Below are 15,502 nucleotides of genomic sequence, written 5' to 3'. Positions count from 1 at the left end.
ACATTTTAACAATGTTGATTCTTCCCATCCATGAGCATGGTACGTTCCTCCATTTGTTAATATCCTCTGCTATTTCCTTTCTGAGGATTTCATAATTTTCTTTATAGAGGTCCTTCACCTCCTTTGTTAGGTATATTCCTAGGTATTTCATTTTCTTTGAAATTATGGTGAAGGGAGTTGTGTCCTTAATTAGCTTCTCATCTTGACTGTTATTGGTGTATACAAAGGCTACTGACTTGTGGACATTGATTTTATATCCTGAAACATTACGTATTTTTTGATGACTTCTAGGAGTCTTGTGGTTGAGTCTGTGGGGTTCTCTAAGTATAAGATCATGTCATCAGCAAAGAGGGAGAGTTTGACCTCCTCTGCTCCCATTTGGATTCCCTTTATTTCCTTGTCTTGCCTAATTGTATTGGCTAAACTTCCAGCACCATGTTGAATAGTAAAGGTGACAGAGGACAACCTTGTCTGGTTCCAGTTCTAAGAGGAAAAGCTTTCAGTTTTACTCCATTCAGTAAAATATTAGCTGTGGGTTTGTCATAGATAGCTTCAATCAGTTTTAGAAATGTGCCACCTATGCCTATACTCTTCAGTGTTCTAATTAGAAAAGGATGCTGGATTTTATCAAATGCTTTTTTTGCATCTATTGAGATGATCATGTGATCTTTATTTTTGCCTCTGTTAATATGGTGGATAACGTTTATGGACTTGCGTATGTTAAACCAGCCTTGCATCCCTGGGATGAAGCCTACTTGATCATGATGAATGACTTTTTTTAAATTTAAAAAAAAATTTTTTTTTTTTTTTTTGTAGAGACAGAGTCTCACTTTATGGCCCTCGGTAGAGTGCCGTGGAATCACACAGCTCACAGCAACCTCCAACTCCTGGGCTTAAGCGATTCTCTTGCCTCAGCCTCCCGAGTAGCTGGGACTACAGGCGCCTGCCATAACGCCCAGCTATTTTTTGGTTGCAGTTTGGCCGGGGCTGGGCTTGAACCCGCCACCCTCGGTATGTGGGGCTGGCGCCTTACCCACTGAGCCACAGGCGCCGCCCGATGAATGACTTTTTTGATGATAAGGTATAATCTATTGGCTAGGATTTTGTTGAGAATTTTTGCATCTATATTCATGAGTGAGATTGGTCTGAAATTCTCCTTTTTGTTTGAGTCTTTTCCTGGTTTTGGTATCAGGGTGATGTTTGCTTCATAGAATGTGTTGGGGAAGATTCCTTCTTCCTCAATTTTCTGGAATAATTTCTGCAGTACAGGAATAAGCTCTTCTTTGAAGGTTTAATAGAATTCTGGTGTGAAGCCATCTGGACCAGGGCATTTTTGGTTGGAAGATTATTTATTGTTTCTTTGATCTCAGTGCTTGGAATTGGTCTGTTCAGGAGCTCTATTTCTTCCTGGCTGAGTCTAGGGAGAGGGTGTGATTCCAAATATTTATCCATTTCCTTCACATTGTCAAATTTCTGGGCATAGAGTTTCTGGTAGTATTCAGAGATGATCTCTTGTATCTCTGTGGGATCAGTTGTTATTTCCCCTTTATCATTTCTGATTGGGGTTACTAGAGATTTACTTTTCTATTTCTCGTTAGTCTGGCCAATGGTTTATCTATTTTATTTATTTTTTCAAAAAACCAACTCCTTGTTTCATTAATTTTCTGAATGATTCTTTTGTTTTCAATTTCATTGATCTCTGATTTGATTTTGGATATTTCTTTTCTTCTGCTGAGTTTAGGCTTAGATTGTTCTTCTTTTTCCAATTCCATAAGATGGCTTGTGAGATTGTTGATGTGCTCTCTTTCTGTTTTTCGAATGTAGGCATCTAAAGCGATGAATTTTCCTCTCAAAACTGCTTATGCAGTATCCCACAGGTTTTGGTAGCTTGTGTCTTCATTGTTGTCATGCTCAAGGAAGTTAATGATTTCCTGTTTTATTTCTTCCTTCACCCATCTGTTATTCAACAGAAGATTGTTTAATTTCCATGCCTTTGTGTGGGGTGGAGCGTTTTTGTTAGAGTTGAGTTCCACCTTTAGTGCCTTATGGTCTGAGAAGATACAAGGTAAAATTTCAATTCTTTTGATTCTGTTGATATTTGTTTTGTGTCCCAGGATATGATCAATTTTGGAGAATGTTCCATGGGGTGATGAGAAGAATGTATATTCTTTATCTTTGGGGTGGAGTCTTCCATATGCGTCTATCAAGCACAGTTGTTCTAGGGTCTCATTTAAATCTCTTATATCTTTGTTTAATTTCTGTTTAGAGGATCTGTCCAGCTCTGTAAGAGGAGTGTTAAAGTCCCCTGTTATTATGGTATTATCAGATATCATATTGCTCAGACTGAGTAAGGTCTGTTTTAAGAATCTGGGAGCATTTAAATTGGGTGCATAAATATTTAGAATTGAAACATCTTCTTGTTGTATTTTTCCCTTGACCAATATAAAGTGACCATCTTTGTCTTTTTCAACTTTAGTTGCTTTAAATCCACACGCATCTGAAAATAAGATTGCAACTCTTCTTTTCTTCTGAATGCCATTTGCCTGAAAAATTATTTTCCAACCCTTGACTCAGAGCTTTAATTTGTCTTTTGAAGCCAGGTGTGTTTCTTGCAGACAGCAAATGGATGGTTTGTGTTTTTAATCCAGTCAGCCGATCTATGTCTCTTCAGTGGGGAATTCAAGCCATTAACATTTATTGAGATAATTGATAAGTGTGGTAGTATTCTATTCGTCTTATTTTGTGGGAGTCCATTGCTTAGTTTTATCTTTTGCATCAGTGTGGAGGTTAGGTTCTGTCCTTTAATTTCTGAGTTCTTACTTTGCTGCTGATCCATTGTGGTGGTCAGTGTGCAGAACAGGTTGAAGTATTTCCTGTCGAGCTGGTCTTGTTGTGGCGAATTTCCTCAATGTTTGTATATCCGTAAATGATTTGATTTCTCCATCAATTTTGAAGCTTAGCTTAGCAGGGTACAGAATTCTGGGCTGGAAATTGTTCTGTTTAAGTAGATGAAAGGTAGATGACCATTGTCTTCTTGCTTGGAAAGTTTCATTAGAGAAGTCTGTGGTCACTCTGATGGATTTGCCCCTGTAGGTCAACTGGCACTTACTCCTGGCAGCTTGCAGAATCTTTTTTTTTGTCTTGACTTTGGACAGGTTCATCACAATGTGTCTTGGAGAAGCTCGGTTAGAGTTGAGGCGACCTGGGGTCCGGTATCCCTCTGAAAGCAGTGTGTCAGACTCTTTGGTGATATTTGGGAAATTTTCTTTTATAATATTCTCTAGTATGGCTTCCATTCCTCTGGGGCATTCTTCTTCCCCTTCTGGGATTCCTATAACTCGTATGTTGGAACGCTTCATAAAGTCCCATAATTCTGACAGTGAATGTTCTGCTTTCTCTCTCTTCTTTTCTGCCTCTTTAACTATCTGAGTTATCTCAAGAACTTTGTCTTCTACCTCTGAAATTCTTTCTTCTGCATGGTCTCAACTGTTGCTGATACTTTCCATTGCATCTTTAAGTTCCCTAATTGACTGTTTCAGTTCCTTCAGCTCTGCTATATCCTTTTTATATTTTTCATATTGTTCATCTCTTACTTGATTCTGTTTTTGGATTTCCTTTTGGTTATTTTCCACTTTATTAGCAGTTTCCTTCATTGTTTCCATCATTTCTTTCATTGTTTTCATCATGTGTATTCTAAATTCCCTTTCTGTCATTCCTAACATTTCTTTATAGGTGGAATCCTCTGCAGTAGCTACCTCATGGTCCCTTGGCGGGGTTGTTCTGGACTGGTTCTTCATGTTGCCTGGAGTTTTCTGCTGATTCTTCTTCATGGGTGATTTCTTTTATCTGTTTCCTTGCCCTAATTTTCCTTTCATTTCCTCTTGCTCTTTAAGTTCTCGTGCCTGTGGACTAAGGGTTAGATGAGTCCTTTTGGTATAGGACCAGAAGGGTGAGAAGGTTGAAGAGCAAGAAAGGGATGAAAGAAAGGAGGACCGAGTGAAAAGAAAAAAAAAAATAGAGAAAGGAGAGGGGGTGGGTAAAAGGAATATTGACAAAAAGAAGAGAGGCACAGAAAGAGGGAGACAGAGCAATATAGGTGTACAGTAGGGTACTTTGACACAACCTTTAAGAAAAACCACCTTCTGGGGGTGCCCAGTTGAGTGGGTCCCTTGAGGTCAGCAGCTCTTTGCTAACCTGATCAGACACAGTACCCCACCTCCACCAAGTAGAGAGGAAAGACAAAAGTGCTATAAATCAAACCAAAACAAGCAAACAGAAAACTTTACGGGATAAAATTGGGTGAAAAACCAAATAATAGCAGTAGAAACACTAGCAAAAATGAAGTTCTAGTTATTTAAAAAGGCAGCAATGGGAAATTATAATTAAACTAGAAAAATTGAGAAAGAAAAAAGATCTGTATGGAAAAGGTTGAAATTAAAAAACAAAACAACATCAACAACATCAAAATAAAAAAACAACCAAACCAAAAAAACAAAACAAAACAAAGAAACCCCCCCAAAACTGAAAAAAACAAAACACAACCAAAAACAAAGCAGTATGTATATGTTGTTGAATATTGTCTGGGCAACACGTGGTCTTCTGGGGTATGAGATGTTAATCACAGCTCTGATACAACTGGAGGCTGCTGATTTCTCAAATCCCAGCAGGTAGACACCCTAAATCTCTCTTCAGCCCACTTAAAAGGCACTTTGAACTTGTAAACTTGCTGAGCAGAAGCCTTCCCAGGAAAGTGCTTGTCGCTGGAATCACTGCTGAAGTGGCTGTCCACTTACCCAGTGTGCCAAAACCGGTCTCACTCTGCTCCTGCAAGGAGGTTAGGGCTGCAAGGCGGCTCAGACCCCACACTTAGGCTACTCGGTCGCTGGGTTACCAGCTCCCACCCGATTCTAGCTCTGTGACCCTGAGGGCAGAGCTTGCTGGGGCAGATCACTCACAATGGCTCCCTGTGGCCCACAGCCAAACACTATTAGCTCCGTCTGGCTCAGCGGCTCAGACTGGGGCCCTAGACAATGGCCAAAGCTCTCTGCACTCCCGCTCAGGCTCTCCCCAAGGCAGTTCAACTGAGTGCCAAGTCCAAAGACACTAAAACAGTTCACAGGTAAGGCCTTTCCGGTTTGCAATCTCACTGCTACTGAACTTACAGTTACGGGCGGGTTTAGACGGATTGAACACACGCGACCGCTTGCCATTTTTCCACTGTTTTAGTCCTCCTTTTGGGGTCCAGAAGTCTCTCGCTGACTCTCTGTGTCCTCACAGGGGTGATGATAGGCAGATCCCACCAGCCAGAGATGCCTGGAGTCCTATCTCCCCAGACTCACGGTGCCCAGATGCAAGGAAGCTGTTACTCGGCCGCCATCTTGCTCTCCTCTCCAGCAAAATTCTTTATTCCAAGTTTTAGTTTTATACTCTTCCAGTCACGTACATACCCAATCCATTATCTATTAGTTTCATCATCTTATCTTCTTTTTTACATATCTGTAATTTAACTTTTGGATGTCTGAGTTTTTCCAGAAGGTTGGTGAAAATGCTTTCAACACAAGGTAGCAGAAGCACAAAAGCAGCAGTACTCTCTAGGAGAGCCTTATCCAGAATAAAAGCTAGGGCAGAGCTCTCCCCGTCCTGTCCGTGCGGGTCATACCTGCAGGTCTGGGAACTCCAGTGCTTTCTAATGTGCTTTTTTTTATGGTAGTTAAATGTAATATTTATCATTATAATCATTCTTAACTGTATAGTTCACAATGTTATATAACCATTGCCACTATCCATGCCCAAAACTCTCTCATTATTTCAAAGACATTTCTATCCTGACAGTCCCTCCTGAGTTTCCCCAGCCCTGGGCACCCACTTTTCTACTTTCTGTCCTCCTGAATTTGCCTGTAGAGGGACACCACGTAAGTGGAATCATATGGTGTTTTCCTTCTGGGTCTGGCTCACTTCACTCGCTGCCTATGGTATCTTCAAGGTCCATCTGCTTCGCAGCAAGTGCCAGAATTTTACCCCTCTGATGACTGAATAATATTCCATTGTATGCATGGACCACATTTCTTTATCTGCACCCAGGTTGTTGCCGCATTTTAGCCATTGTGAATTATGCTGCTACTCTCATGGTGTGCAAATGTCCCTTTTCTTTCAGTTGTTTTGGACACACACCCAGAAGTGACATTTCTGGATCATGCAGTAATCCTGTTCAACCTTTTGAGAAATTGCCAGGAAGGCTGTTTTCCATAACTACTGTTTCACATTCCAGCACACAGGAGTGTCCAGCTTCTGCACATCAACCCCCAACACTCATCCTTTCCTCTTTTAAATGACAGCAAGTACAGTAGGTGTGAGGTTTTGACATACATTTCTCTAGTAATTTCTTGTGCTTATTAGCCATCTGTGTATCTTTTGTAGAGAAATGTCTGCTCAAGCCTTTGCCTGTTTTTTAAATTGGGTGTTTTTTTTTTGGTTGTAGTTGGATTGTGGGGGGTTTTATGTATTCTGGATATTACCCTGGATATTAGCAGATATCTGGTTTTCAAATATTGTCCACCATTCTCTGGGCTGACTTTTCACTCTGTTGACAATGTCCTTTGATGCACAAAAGTTCTTAATTTTTATGAAGTCCAGCTTACCCAGTTTTTCTTCCATTGCCTGTGTTGTTTTTGGTGTCTTATTCATGAAGTCATTGCCACATCTGATATCATGAAGATTTTCTCCAATGTTTTCTTCTTATAACTTTATAACTTTAGCTTTTAAGATTAGATATTTCATGCATTTTGAGTTAATTTTTATAGGTAGTGTAAGGTAAAGGTCCAATTTCATTCTTTTGCATGTAGCTCTAAGTTTTCCCAGCAAAAGACTGTCCTTTCCCCCAGTAAGTGGTGTTGGCATCCTTGTGGAAAATAATTTGACCGTACACACCAGGGTTTGTCTCTGGGCTCTCTATCCTCTCCCCTTAGTCTATGTAGGTGTCATTATGCAGTGCCATGCTGTTTTAATTACTATAGCTTTGTAATATGTTTCTAAGTTAGGAAGTGTGAGGATTCCAACTTTATTCTTCTTTTTCAAGATTGTTTTGGCTATTTGGAGTTCCTTCCAATTCCATATACATTTGAGGATTAGTTTTTCTAATTTTTAAAAAAGTCTGTTGAAATTTTTATAGGGATTGTGTTAAATCTGCAGACCACTTTGGGTAGTATTGACACCTTAACAGTGATAATTCTTCCTACCCATGAACATGGGATGGTTTTCGTTTATTTGGGTCTTTAATTTATTTCAGCAACATTTTATAGTTTTCAGCATACAAAATTTTCACTTCTTTGGTTAGATTTATTCATAAGGATTTAATTCTTTTAGGTGCTATTGGAATAGGAGTGCTTTCTACCCTAGCTCAGGCTGCCATAACAAACTACCATATGCTAATACTTATTTATACAACAGAAATTTATTTCTCATGATTCTGGAGGCTGGAAGTTCAAGATCAAGGTTCCAACATGGCTGGGTTCTGGTGAGGGCTTCTTCCCAGCCTGCAGACAGCCACTTGCTCACTGTGTCCACACCAGGCATGCAGATGGGGACAGAGCAAGCTCTCTGGTGTCCCTTCTCATAAGTGCACTAACCCCATCACGAAGGCCCCACCTTAATGAACTCATCTAACCCTAGTATCTCCCAAGGGTCCCGTCTCACTAGGGCTTAAGGCTGGAATATGCAATGTATGAATTTGGGAGGGACACAGTCCAGTCCACAGTGTGCTGATAAGTTCCTTTCTGGATTATTCCCTGCTAATGAATAAATACACACTGGTCACTGCATGTTGATCTTGTACCTGGCAGCTTCCCAAATTCATTCATTATCTCTGATAGCTTCTTTGTGGATTTGTCGGACTTTCTGTATGAAAGATCATCTCATCCATGAGTAGAGATAGTTTTACTTCTTCCTTTCTAATTTAGACATCTTTTAATTCTGTTTCCTGTTGAATAGCTCTGCGGGAACCCCCAGTAGGAGGTGGCAGCAGTGTCTGTGCTCTGACTGCAGGGGCAGGTTCACTCTTCCATGGTTGGGTGTGGCATTAGCTGTGGGTTTTTATGATGACTCTTCATCTTGTTGAGGTATTGCCCTTCTATTTCTAGTTCTCTGAGAGTTTTTATTATGAAAGGGTGTTGGATTTTTTCAAATACCTTTTCTCCATCAATTAAGATGCTCACGTGGTTCTTCTCCTTTTCTGTTAATTGATGAGTTACCATTGATTGATCATCTTATGTTGGCCACTTTTGCATTTCTGGTCCTTCTGAGCCATCTGTGTAATACACAGCTGGATGTGATTTGCTAGTATTTTGTGGGGGTTGTCTTCATCTACATTCATAAGGAATATTGGCATATAACTTCCTTTTATTGTGATATCTTTATCGGGATTGGTATCAAAGTAATGCTGGCCTCATAGAATGAGTTAGGAAGTGTTTCTTTGCCTTTGTTTATTTGAAGATTTTAGAAGGATTGCTACCAACTCATATCTAAGTGTTTGATAGATTCACTGGCAAAGCCATCTGATCTAGGAATTTTCTTTATTGGGAGCTTTTGATTCAATATCTTTACTCATTATAAATATGCTGATATTTTCCATTGAGTCTGGATCAGTTTAGCTAATTTGTGTGTGTCAAGGAATTTGTCTGCTTCTTCTAGATCACTTGGTTTGTTGGTGTATAATTGTCCCTGAGATACTCTTTTAACCCTTTTTCCCTCCCTGAGGTTGGTAGTAATGTCCTCACTTTCCTCACTTATTTACATCATTTAATCTTCCTCCTTTCTCCTTTATTACTCTACCTAGAGGCTTGCCAATTTCATTAATCTTTTTAAAGAACCAACTTCCAAATAGATTTTTCCATTGTTCTCAGTTCTCTATTTTATTTTTATTTATTTCATCTCTGTTCTAATCTTTATTAGCCCCTTCCTTTTGCTTTTGGGTTTAGATTGTTCTTTTTCTACTTCCTTAAGACATAAAGTCAGGCTACTGATTTGTGGTTGTTCTTCTTTTGCGATGTGGCACTTGCAGCTGTGAACTTCCCTCGGAGTGTAGCTTTCACTGTGTCCTATAAGTCTTTTCTAGTGTGGTTTTTATGCCCCTGAAAAACTATGCCTTATGTCAGGGAGCAGCCTCCTGTCGTGGGTATGCTGTGGTGTTAGTAACCTTGCGCCGGAAAGCCTTTTCTCATAGTTGAAATGTGATTCTTTTGTGACTTAGTTTTTCAGAAAGTTACAGGTAATTTCTGTAATTAGATATGGAGCCAAATGAAAAGCAAATGGTGAAAAAATGAAGTGCAGCTTTCAAATGCATGTACTGTGTTTTGTTTGACCTAAGGAAAGAGGGAAAACCCTCCTTCTGCACCAGTGGCCCACTGCAGACCTACAGAGCGGCGGGACCAACGAAGGCTGCTTCCTTCCAGGTTGGTAGACGCAAAAAGACAAATCACACTCCTGGGCTCCTGGGCACAAGGAAAGGGAAGGGCTGGAGGGCCATTTAAACATTTAGTGCTTTTAAATTCTGCACACTCATGTAAAGCCGCCATAACTATGACAGTAACACTACTTTGAGTGCTTGTCTTGGGTGGCCCTGAGAAACTCCCTGTCTACAGGCAAAGAAGTCAAAGCCAGGGCCTTCTGGTCCTTGTCTGGGGCCACGCACAGCCCGAGTCTGGAGCGGGCACCTTCACCTTCATGGTGCCTTGAAGTCTTGCTTCCAGGTTGTAGGGGCAGACAAATTTCATGTTTCCACTTCCACTGAAAGTGCAGTTGTGCTCCTGCGAATACACGGACCTTAGGACGACAGGATCGTGGAGCTCTTTAAAGGCTGTGGAATAGAGCATTGTGCCTTGAGTGTTCCCGAGTCTATTTAGAGAGCTACAGTTGATTTGAAATAGTGAACACAAGTGTGGCCCTGTGTGTGAAGTACTGAGCTGAGTACTACACCCCAGCCACGTAGCTGGTTGCTCGTCTGCAAGGACAGGGATGTGGTCCGGCTGTCTGGGAGGCAAGAAGCAGAGAGGTTCCTGGGACTGACGTCCTGCAGGTCTTAGGACAACCTCTGAATCCCTCTTACTGATCCTTACTTAGTGCACACAAACGCAGGGCTGTTTCTATTAAAGCAAAATGCTGAAAACAGGTGGGTAGTGAGTGGCAAAAACCAGCCAGGTGACACGAGGGGCTGGTTCCTGGGGGCCGGGGTCCAGGTCAGCGGGGGCTGTGGGCTGGAGTGGCCATGGAGTGCCACAGCACTGGCCTGGGCACAGCTAGGAGGCTACATTTGCTTGTTTCTGCTAGAACCCCTGACTATGTGACCAGGAACTCTCCAGCCAGTGCTGCACATCTGTGACAAAACAGGACTGGGAGCTAGGCCAGCCTCTCACCTGTCACTATGTTCCTTAAGAGATGAAAGGCCTCGGCCCTGGCCTTTTCCCACATATGAGATGGGTGTGAGGGAGTTAATGACCAGGCCTTAAACTGTAACCAGAGTTGTTCTCCCAGCGAGCCTCAGCCTGGGGTCAGGAGGACTCTGACAGGTGGGGTTAGTCCTGGGAGGACACAGGGCATCAGTAGCAGGGGTCAGGCAGGCCCCAAGGACCTCAGGAGAGGTCCCCCTGAGACCTCCTCCCTTTCTCCCTCTCCTCCCCTCCACTGTAGAGGCTGAGGATGACCTTACACTCCGCACAGCTCTCTATGGGCTGCTCTTCCACAGCCATGCCGACCAGGAGGACTGGGAGGGCGGCCTCAAGGTGCTGGACGAGGCTGTGCAGGTGCTGCCGCGTACGGCCCACCGCCTGTGAGTGGCCTCCTCGCTGTGCCCCCACCTGGGGGCCGCCCCCGCCCCACCCCGCCCCACCCTGCCATGCCCTCCCGCAGTCCCCATGGCCCACGGCCTCTCCCTGGCTTCCCATGAGGACCCCACACGGGGGGCGGGGTGGGAGTGGGACTGGTGCTTGTCTTTGTGAGTAAGAAAAGGACAAATAATTAAGTTGTGGATGCATCACAGGTGTTTAAATTTTTATCCTTCAACTTAAGCATTGATTTCTCACTTTCCCTGTTCTTTAGCTTGATCTTCAAACACATGGTCATCGTGAAGGCCAAACTTGGCCAGAATTTCATGATGGACATTCAGAAGTTCAAGGACGAGAGTGAGGAGTATGTGGCACACATGTGGCATCGCCTGGCCGTGAACTCGAAGAGTGTCCATGGGGAGCTGACCTGCTACCACAATGCCATCCAGGTTCTGCAGGTCCGTGCTCTGCGGGCCCCAGGTGCTGTGAGGGGACCCCGTGGAGGGGAGCTCGACGTTTGGGTGCTGCTGGGCAGGCGCCAGGGATGCCTGCTGGGTGGGCAGCGAGCCAGACTGTCACTTTCCAGCATGAAGGGCATGGCACTTGTCACTGACCTGGGGTGGGGAGCAAGCAGGTGGCGCCCCGAGACTTCTGGGAGCCAATGGGGGCCCCGGCAGGTAAGGGGCTGCAGCACCCGAGATTGGGGGTCTTGGGAGCCTTTGCTTCTCTTCCAAGACACATTTGCCTCTCAGTGTGCTTAGAGTGGTTTGGGGAGAGGGTGGGCACTGTGCCGTTGACGTGATGCCTTTGGTGACTCTGATGGAGATGTGCGTGGGGCCTGAGCACTTTGCGATGGGGACTGAGGGGTGTCTCAGTCCTCGGGTGGGAAGGTGTGAGCTGTTCAACATTAGTAAATGTCTTGGGGTTTCTGTTATTGGGATGTTTGTCCAACTCTGAGAAAATCCTGCTGTTAGGTCTTTGGACTTGCTCACATCCTGGGCATCCCTGGCACCTGGGTAGCAGGAGCCAGTCACGAGGCTGCTGCAGTGTACACATGGAGCCTGCCGGGGGCCATGTGAGTGCCCATCTCAGGGTGCAGAGTGGTCACTGGTGCCTGGCCCTGCTACGAGCAGCTGTGCTCCTGACCTAGCTCTTTCAGGGACAGCAGGACAGCTATCCCCTGAGGAGTGCTGCTGGAGTGGACTTTGCTGAGCAGGGCCTGAGTGGAGCTGTGCTGGGGTGCCCTTTGGGCAGAAATCTGCATGAGTGTTCTGTCCTGGCTGACCCCAAGTCCTCTCTTTCCATTCTCTTCTTTAGGGGATGCCACAGGATGTTTTTTAGTGGATTCTTAGAGTAAACAATCGATCATCTACACAATTTTAGAACATTTCATCACCTCAGAAAGCGTGTCTGTTAGTCTCACCCACCACCTTCCTATCCCCCGCCTGCCCTGTGGCTCACTGGCCCCTCTGCCTGCTCTGCCTGCTCTGGACACTTCTCATGATGGAGCCGTGCAGCTTGCGGCCTTCTGTGACCACCTGCTTTCATGTGGTGTGACGTGTCTGTGTCAGCCCTTCCTTCCCCTTGTGGCTGAAGAATGCCCACTGTCTGTGTGGGAATTTGCTTGGTCATGGGTCTGTGTGCATCCGTGCTGTTCCCGTCACTTGCCTGCCATGGTGATGCCACTGTGAGCTGCCACCTCCAGGCCTGCTTGGACACACCCCCTCGTCTCCCTGGGCACATACCCAGGAGTGGATTGCTGGTGGACACCTCTGTTTGACTATTTGAGGGCCCAGAGTGGCTGCGCCTCGTCACAGTCACAGGGCAGCATGTGAGGCTCCGGCCCAGCTCCTGCTGAGGTCTGACTCTGGTCCCAGTTGCCATGGTGGCTGTGTCTCACTGTGCCTCGACTGTCATTTCCCCGTGACTCAGGGTCGAGCCCCTTTCCGTGTACTCTCGGACCCCCTGCAGTTCCTCTCTGAAGAGAAGTTTCTGTGGCCCCTTCACCCACATTTTAAATGGGTCATTTGCTCTTTAACTGCTGCGTGGTAAGAGTTCTTCCGCATGCAAGTGTCTTATCAGACGCGAGATTTGCAGATATTTTCTCTCATTCTATGGGTTGTCTTTTCAACTACTTATTTATTTATTTATTTATTTATTTTTTATTTTGGCCGGGGCTAGGTTTGAACCCGCCACCTCCGGCATATGGGACCGGCGCCCTACTCCTTGAGCCACAGGCGCCACCCTTTTCAACTGCTTTTTAAATTTCTTGATGGTATTGTTTGTAACCCAGAAGTTTTTAATTTTGGTGAAGTCCAGTTTATCAGTACCTTCTTTTATTCTTGGTGGTGATGGCACTGCATCTCATCTCCGCTGTGTGAGCCAGGGTCCTGAGGATTTAGGCCTATGTTTTCCTTGAGGAGTTTTACAGTTTTAGCTCCAATGCTCAGGTTGGTGCTTCACTGTGAGTTAACTTACGTATGTGGTGGGACCCTGTGGACAGTGTGCAGTGGGAAGGAGACCTCTTCTCTCTCTAGCCCCTCCGTGGAGGCCCTCGCCCTTTCCCGCTCACACACAGCTTCTTTTCTTAATTATTATTTTTTATTAAATAATAACTTTGTACATTGATGTATTTATGGGGTTCAGGGTACTGCTTCGATATACAATGTGAAATGCTTACATTGAACTAAGTAACACAATTACACTCGTTTCTTAATAGCTTCAAAATGTACCATTGCATCATGCACAATTAGGTGAGGCCCCCCCACCAAATACCCACCTTCCTCCCATATCCCCCCTCCTCTCCCCTCTCTCTCTTCTTCCCTTCTACTTTCTGGACTATAGTTATGTTTTGCCATTCATATGCGTGTGTGCCACTGCTGGCCTCTGAGGTTGGTTCTGAAGCCCCCTCAGGCCCTCCAAGATAGCAGACCCCTTCCTTTGCACCCCTGTGTCTTAGGCACTGCTCCTGGCTGAATCAGCCCTCCCTTCTCCCTCCTTCCTGAGGGAGGCATCCTAGGCTGAGAGCTCAGACCTCCTTCCATGTCCCTCCTGCCCTTAAGATCAGATCTCACTGTGCTGAGCTGAACGCCACCACCAGGCTGACCCCACACGTAGGCATCCAGCCCTAACTGCTTTCTCCTCCAGATTGCCACGCCTGCAGCCCAATTGACCCCTCATTCTTCTGATCTTGTGCCCAAAGTCAGACTCTGCCTTTCCCACCATCTCCTCCTTCCTGCCCCACCAGGGACAGCAACATTGTCCAGGTGCAGGACTCACACCCACACCTTGTACCCACCTCCCTCCCCACACCCTCACCACATCCACCCACTGGCCCTGCCGGTCACCCCAGGTGGGCACAAGGGCACATTTCTTCCTGAGCGACCACCTGTCCTCAGCAGAGGGTAGGCACTACCCAGGTGGTAGTGCTTGTAGGCTCTGGGTGTGCTGTCCTGGCCTGGCCCTGTAGCCACTCTGGACTCCTCACCCTTGCCCTGGGCCTTTGCACCCCTGCCTGGAACCCTCTGTCCACAAATGCCCCGTGGGACTTCTCCTCCTCAAGCCTGTTTACGGAGGTCCTGTTCAGAGCAGTTTGTGAGACGTGGATGGAAGTGGAGGGCCTGGGATGGACCCTGGCAGCTCCACGTGACTGGGACCTCGGGGTCCAGTCACTGCCATGCCCGGCATAGCAACGGGTGAGGCCCCATGCCCCCATGCCTCCTGCCCTCAGCCTCCTAGTTCTGACCCCCAGGCCCCAACTTCTCCCACTCTTTGTGCTGAGGACCCCCTCCCCACCCCAACTTACTCATTCTGTGGAGCGTTTGGGCTCTGAAGCCTGCTGGGACCTAAGTTCCTGATGGTAGATATCCCCCCAAGCACCTGGCAGAGTCAGACTCCAACAGGAATCTGTGGAATGACGGTGGGTGCAGGGTAGAGCCCAGGGCTGCACATGCCTGGCTGCAGGAGTCGGGCAGTGGCAGCAGCTGGGAGGGGGTTGCAGGCGCTGCTGACACAGACTCAGGGGCCACAGCCCTACCCCAGCGCTGCCGGACCAAGGAGTCTGTCCACCCGTCACAGAAGCCGATCAACGGAGAAGTGGATGAGAGATCAGCAGTTCCACTTTCATTTATAGAAAAGCCAGCGATTCTTGAGAACAGCAAAGACATCTCCCCAAAGAGCTGTTCTGCTCCCTTGTTTCTCTTTTTTAGTTTTATACCCTTACAGTGAAAACAGAATCAGCAGTGTTATTACTCAGCATAATATATGTTAAACAGAGTCCCCCCCATAGATTACGAGGGTAAAATATCTCTTGTTTTGGCTGTATCTTCAAAGTATTTCTGTTTAGACTGAATTTACAGCCAGTCAACCCTTCACTGGCTGTACGAACTGCCCTGGGACCTTGACTGGCCCCATGGAGTCCAGTCTCCTAACTTATCTATGACTCAGGCCTTGGAAGTGAATGAAGAATCTCCAGATGTTGGCCCATTCCACCTTGCCACGGCCTGTCCATGCAGGACATGGCCATTCCGGGTGACGGTGGCTACCCTCACCAGGAGCTCTGCTTGGCGGGTGCTCACAGGCCAATTTGTGTACCAGCAGGCCCTGGGCTGGACACTGGGTCTTGGAGCAGAACATGGCAAAGGTCTTCCCTGCCCTCTAGGAGCCTCGCTGTAGCGAGAGACAGAGAG

General features: G+C 45.7%; 1 protein-coding gene across 15 annotated transcripts in view; it reads left to right on the top strand.

Moving 5' to 3' along the window:
* CFAP46 (cilia and flagella associated protein 46) overlaps positions 1 to 15,502 on the top strand; it is a 105,801-nt gene that overhangs the window by 40,237 nt on the left and 50,062 nt on the right. For all 15 annotated transcript variants that reach the window (XR_008378849.1, XR_008378851.1, XR_008378850.1 and 12 more), the window contains 3 exons: positions 9,362 to 9,446; positions 10,681 to 10,819; positions 11,089 to 11,272. Coding sequence is in view for 12 of the 15 variants with exons in the window: in XM_053584427.1 (XP_053440402.1) it covers positions 9,362 to 9,446; positions 10,681 to 10,819; positions 11,089 to 11,272 (408 nt within the window). In the remaining 3 variants the exon portion in view is untranslated. The remainder of the gene's footprint in view (positions 1 to 9,361; positions 9,447 to 10,680; positions 10,820 to 11,088; positions 11,273 to 15,502) is intronic.

This window comes from Nycticebus coucang, chromosome 3 (genome assembly GCF_027406575.1).
Source record: "Nycticebus coucang isolate mNycCou1 chromosome 3, mNycCou1.pri, whole genome shotgun sequence".
NCBI lineage: Eukaryota > Metazoa > Chordata > Mammalia > Primates > Lorisidae > Nycticebus > Nycticebus coucang.
This window is presented reverse-complemented; position numbering and strand designations above follow the sequence as displayed.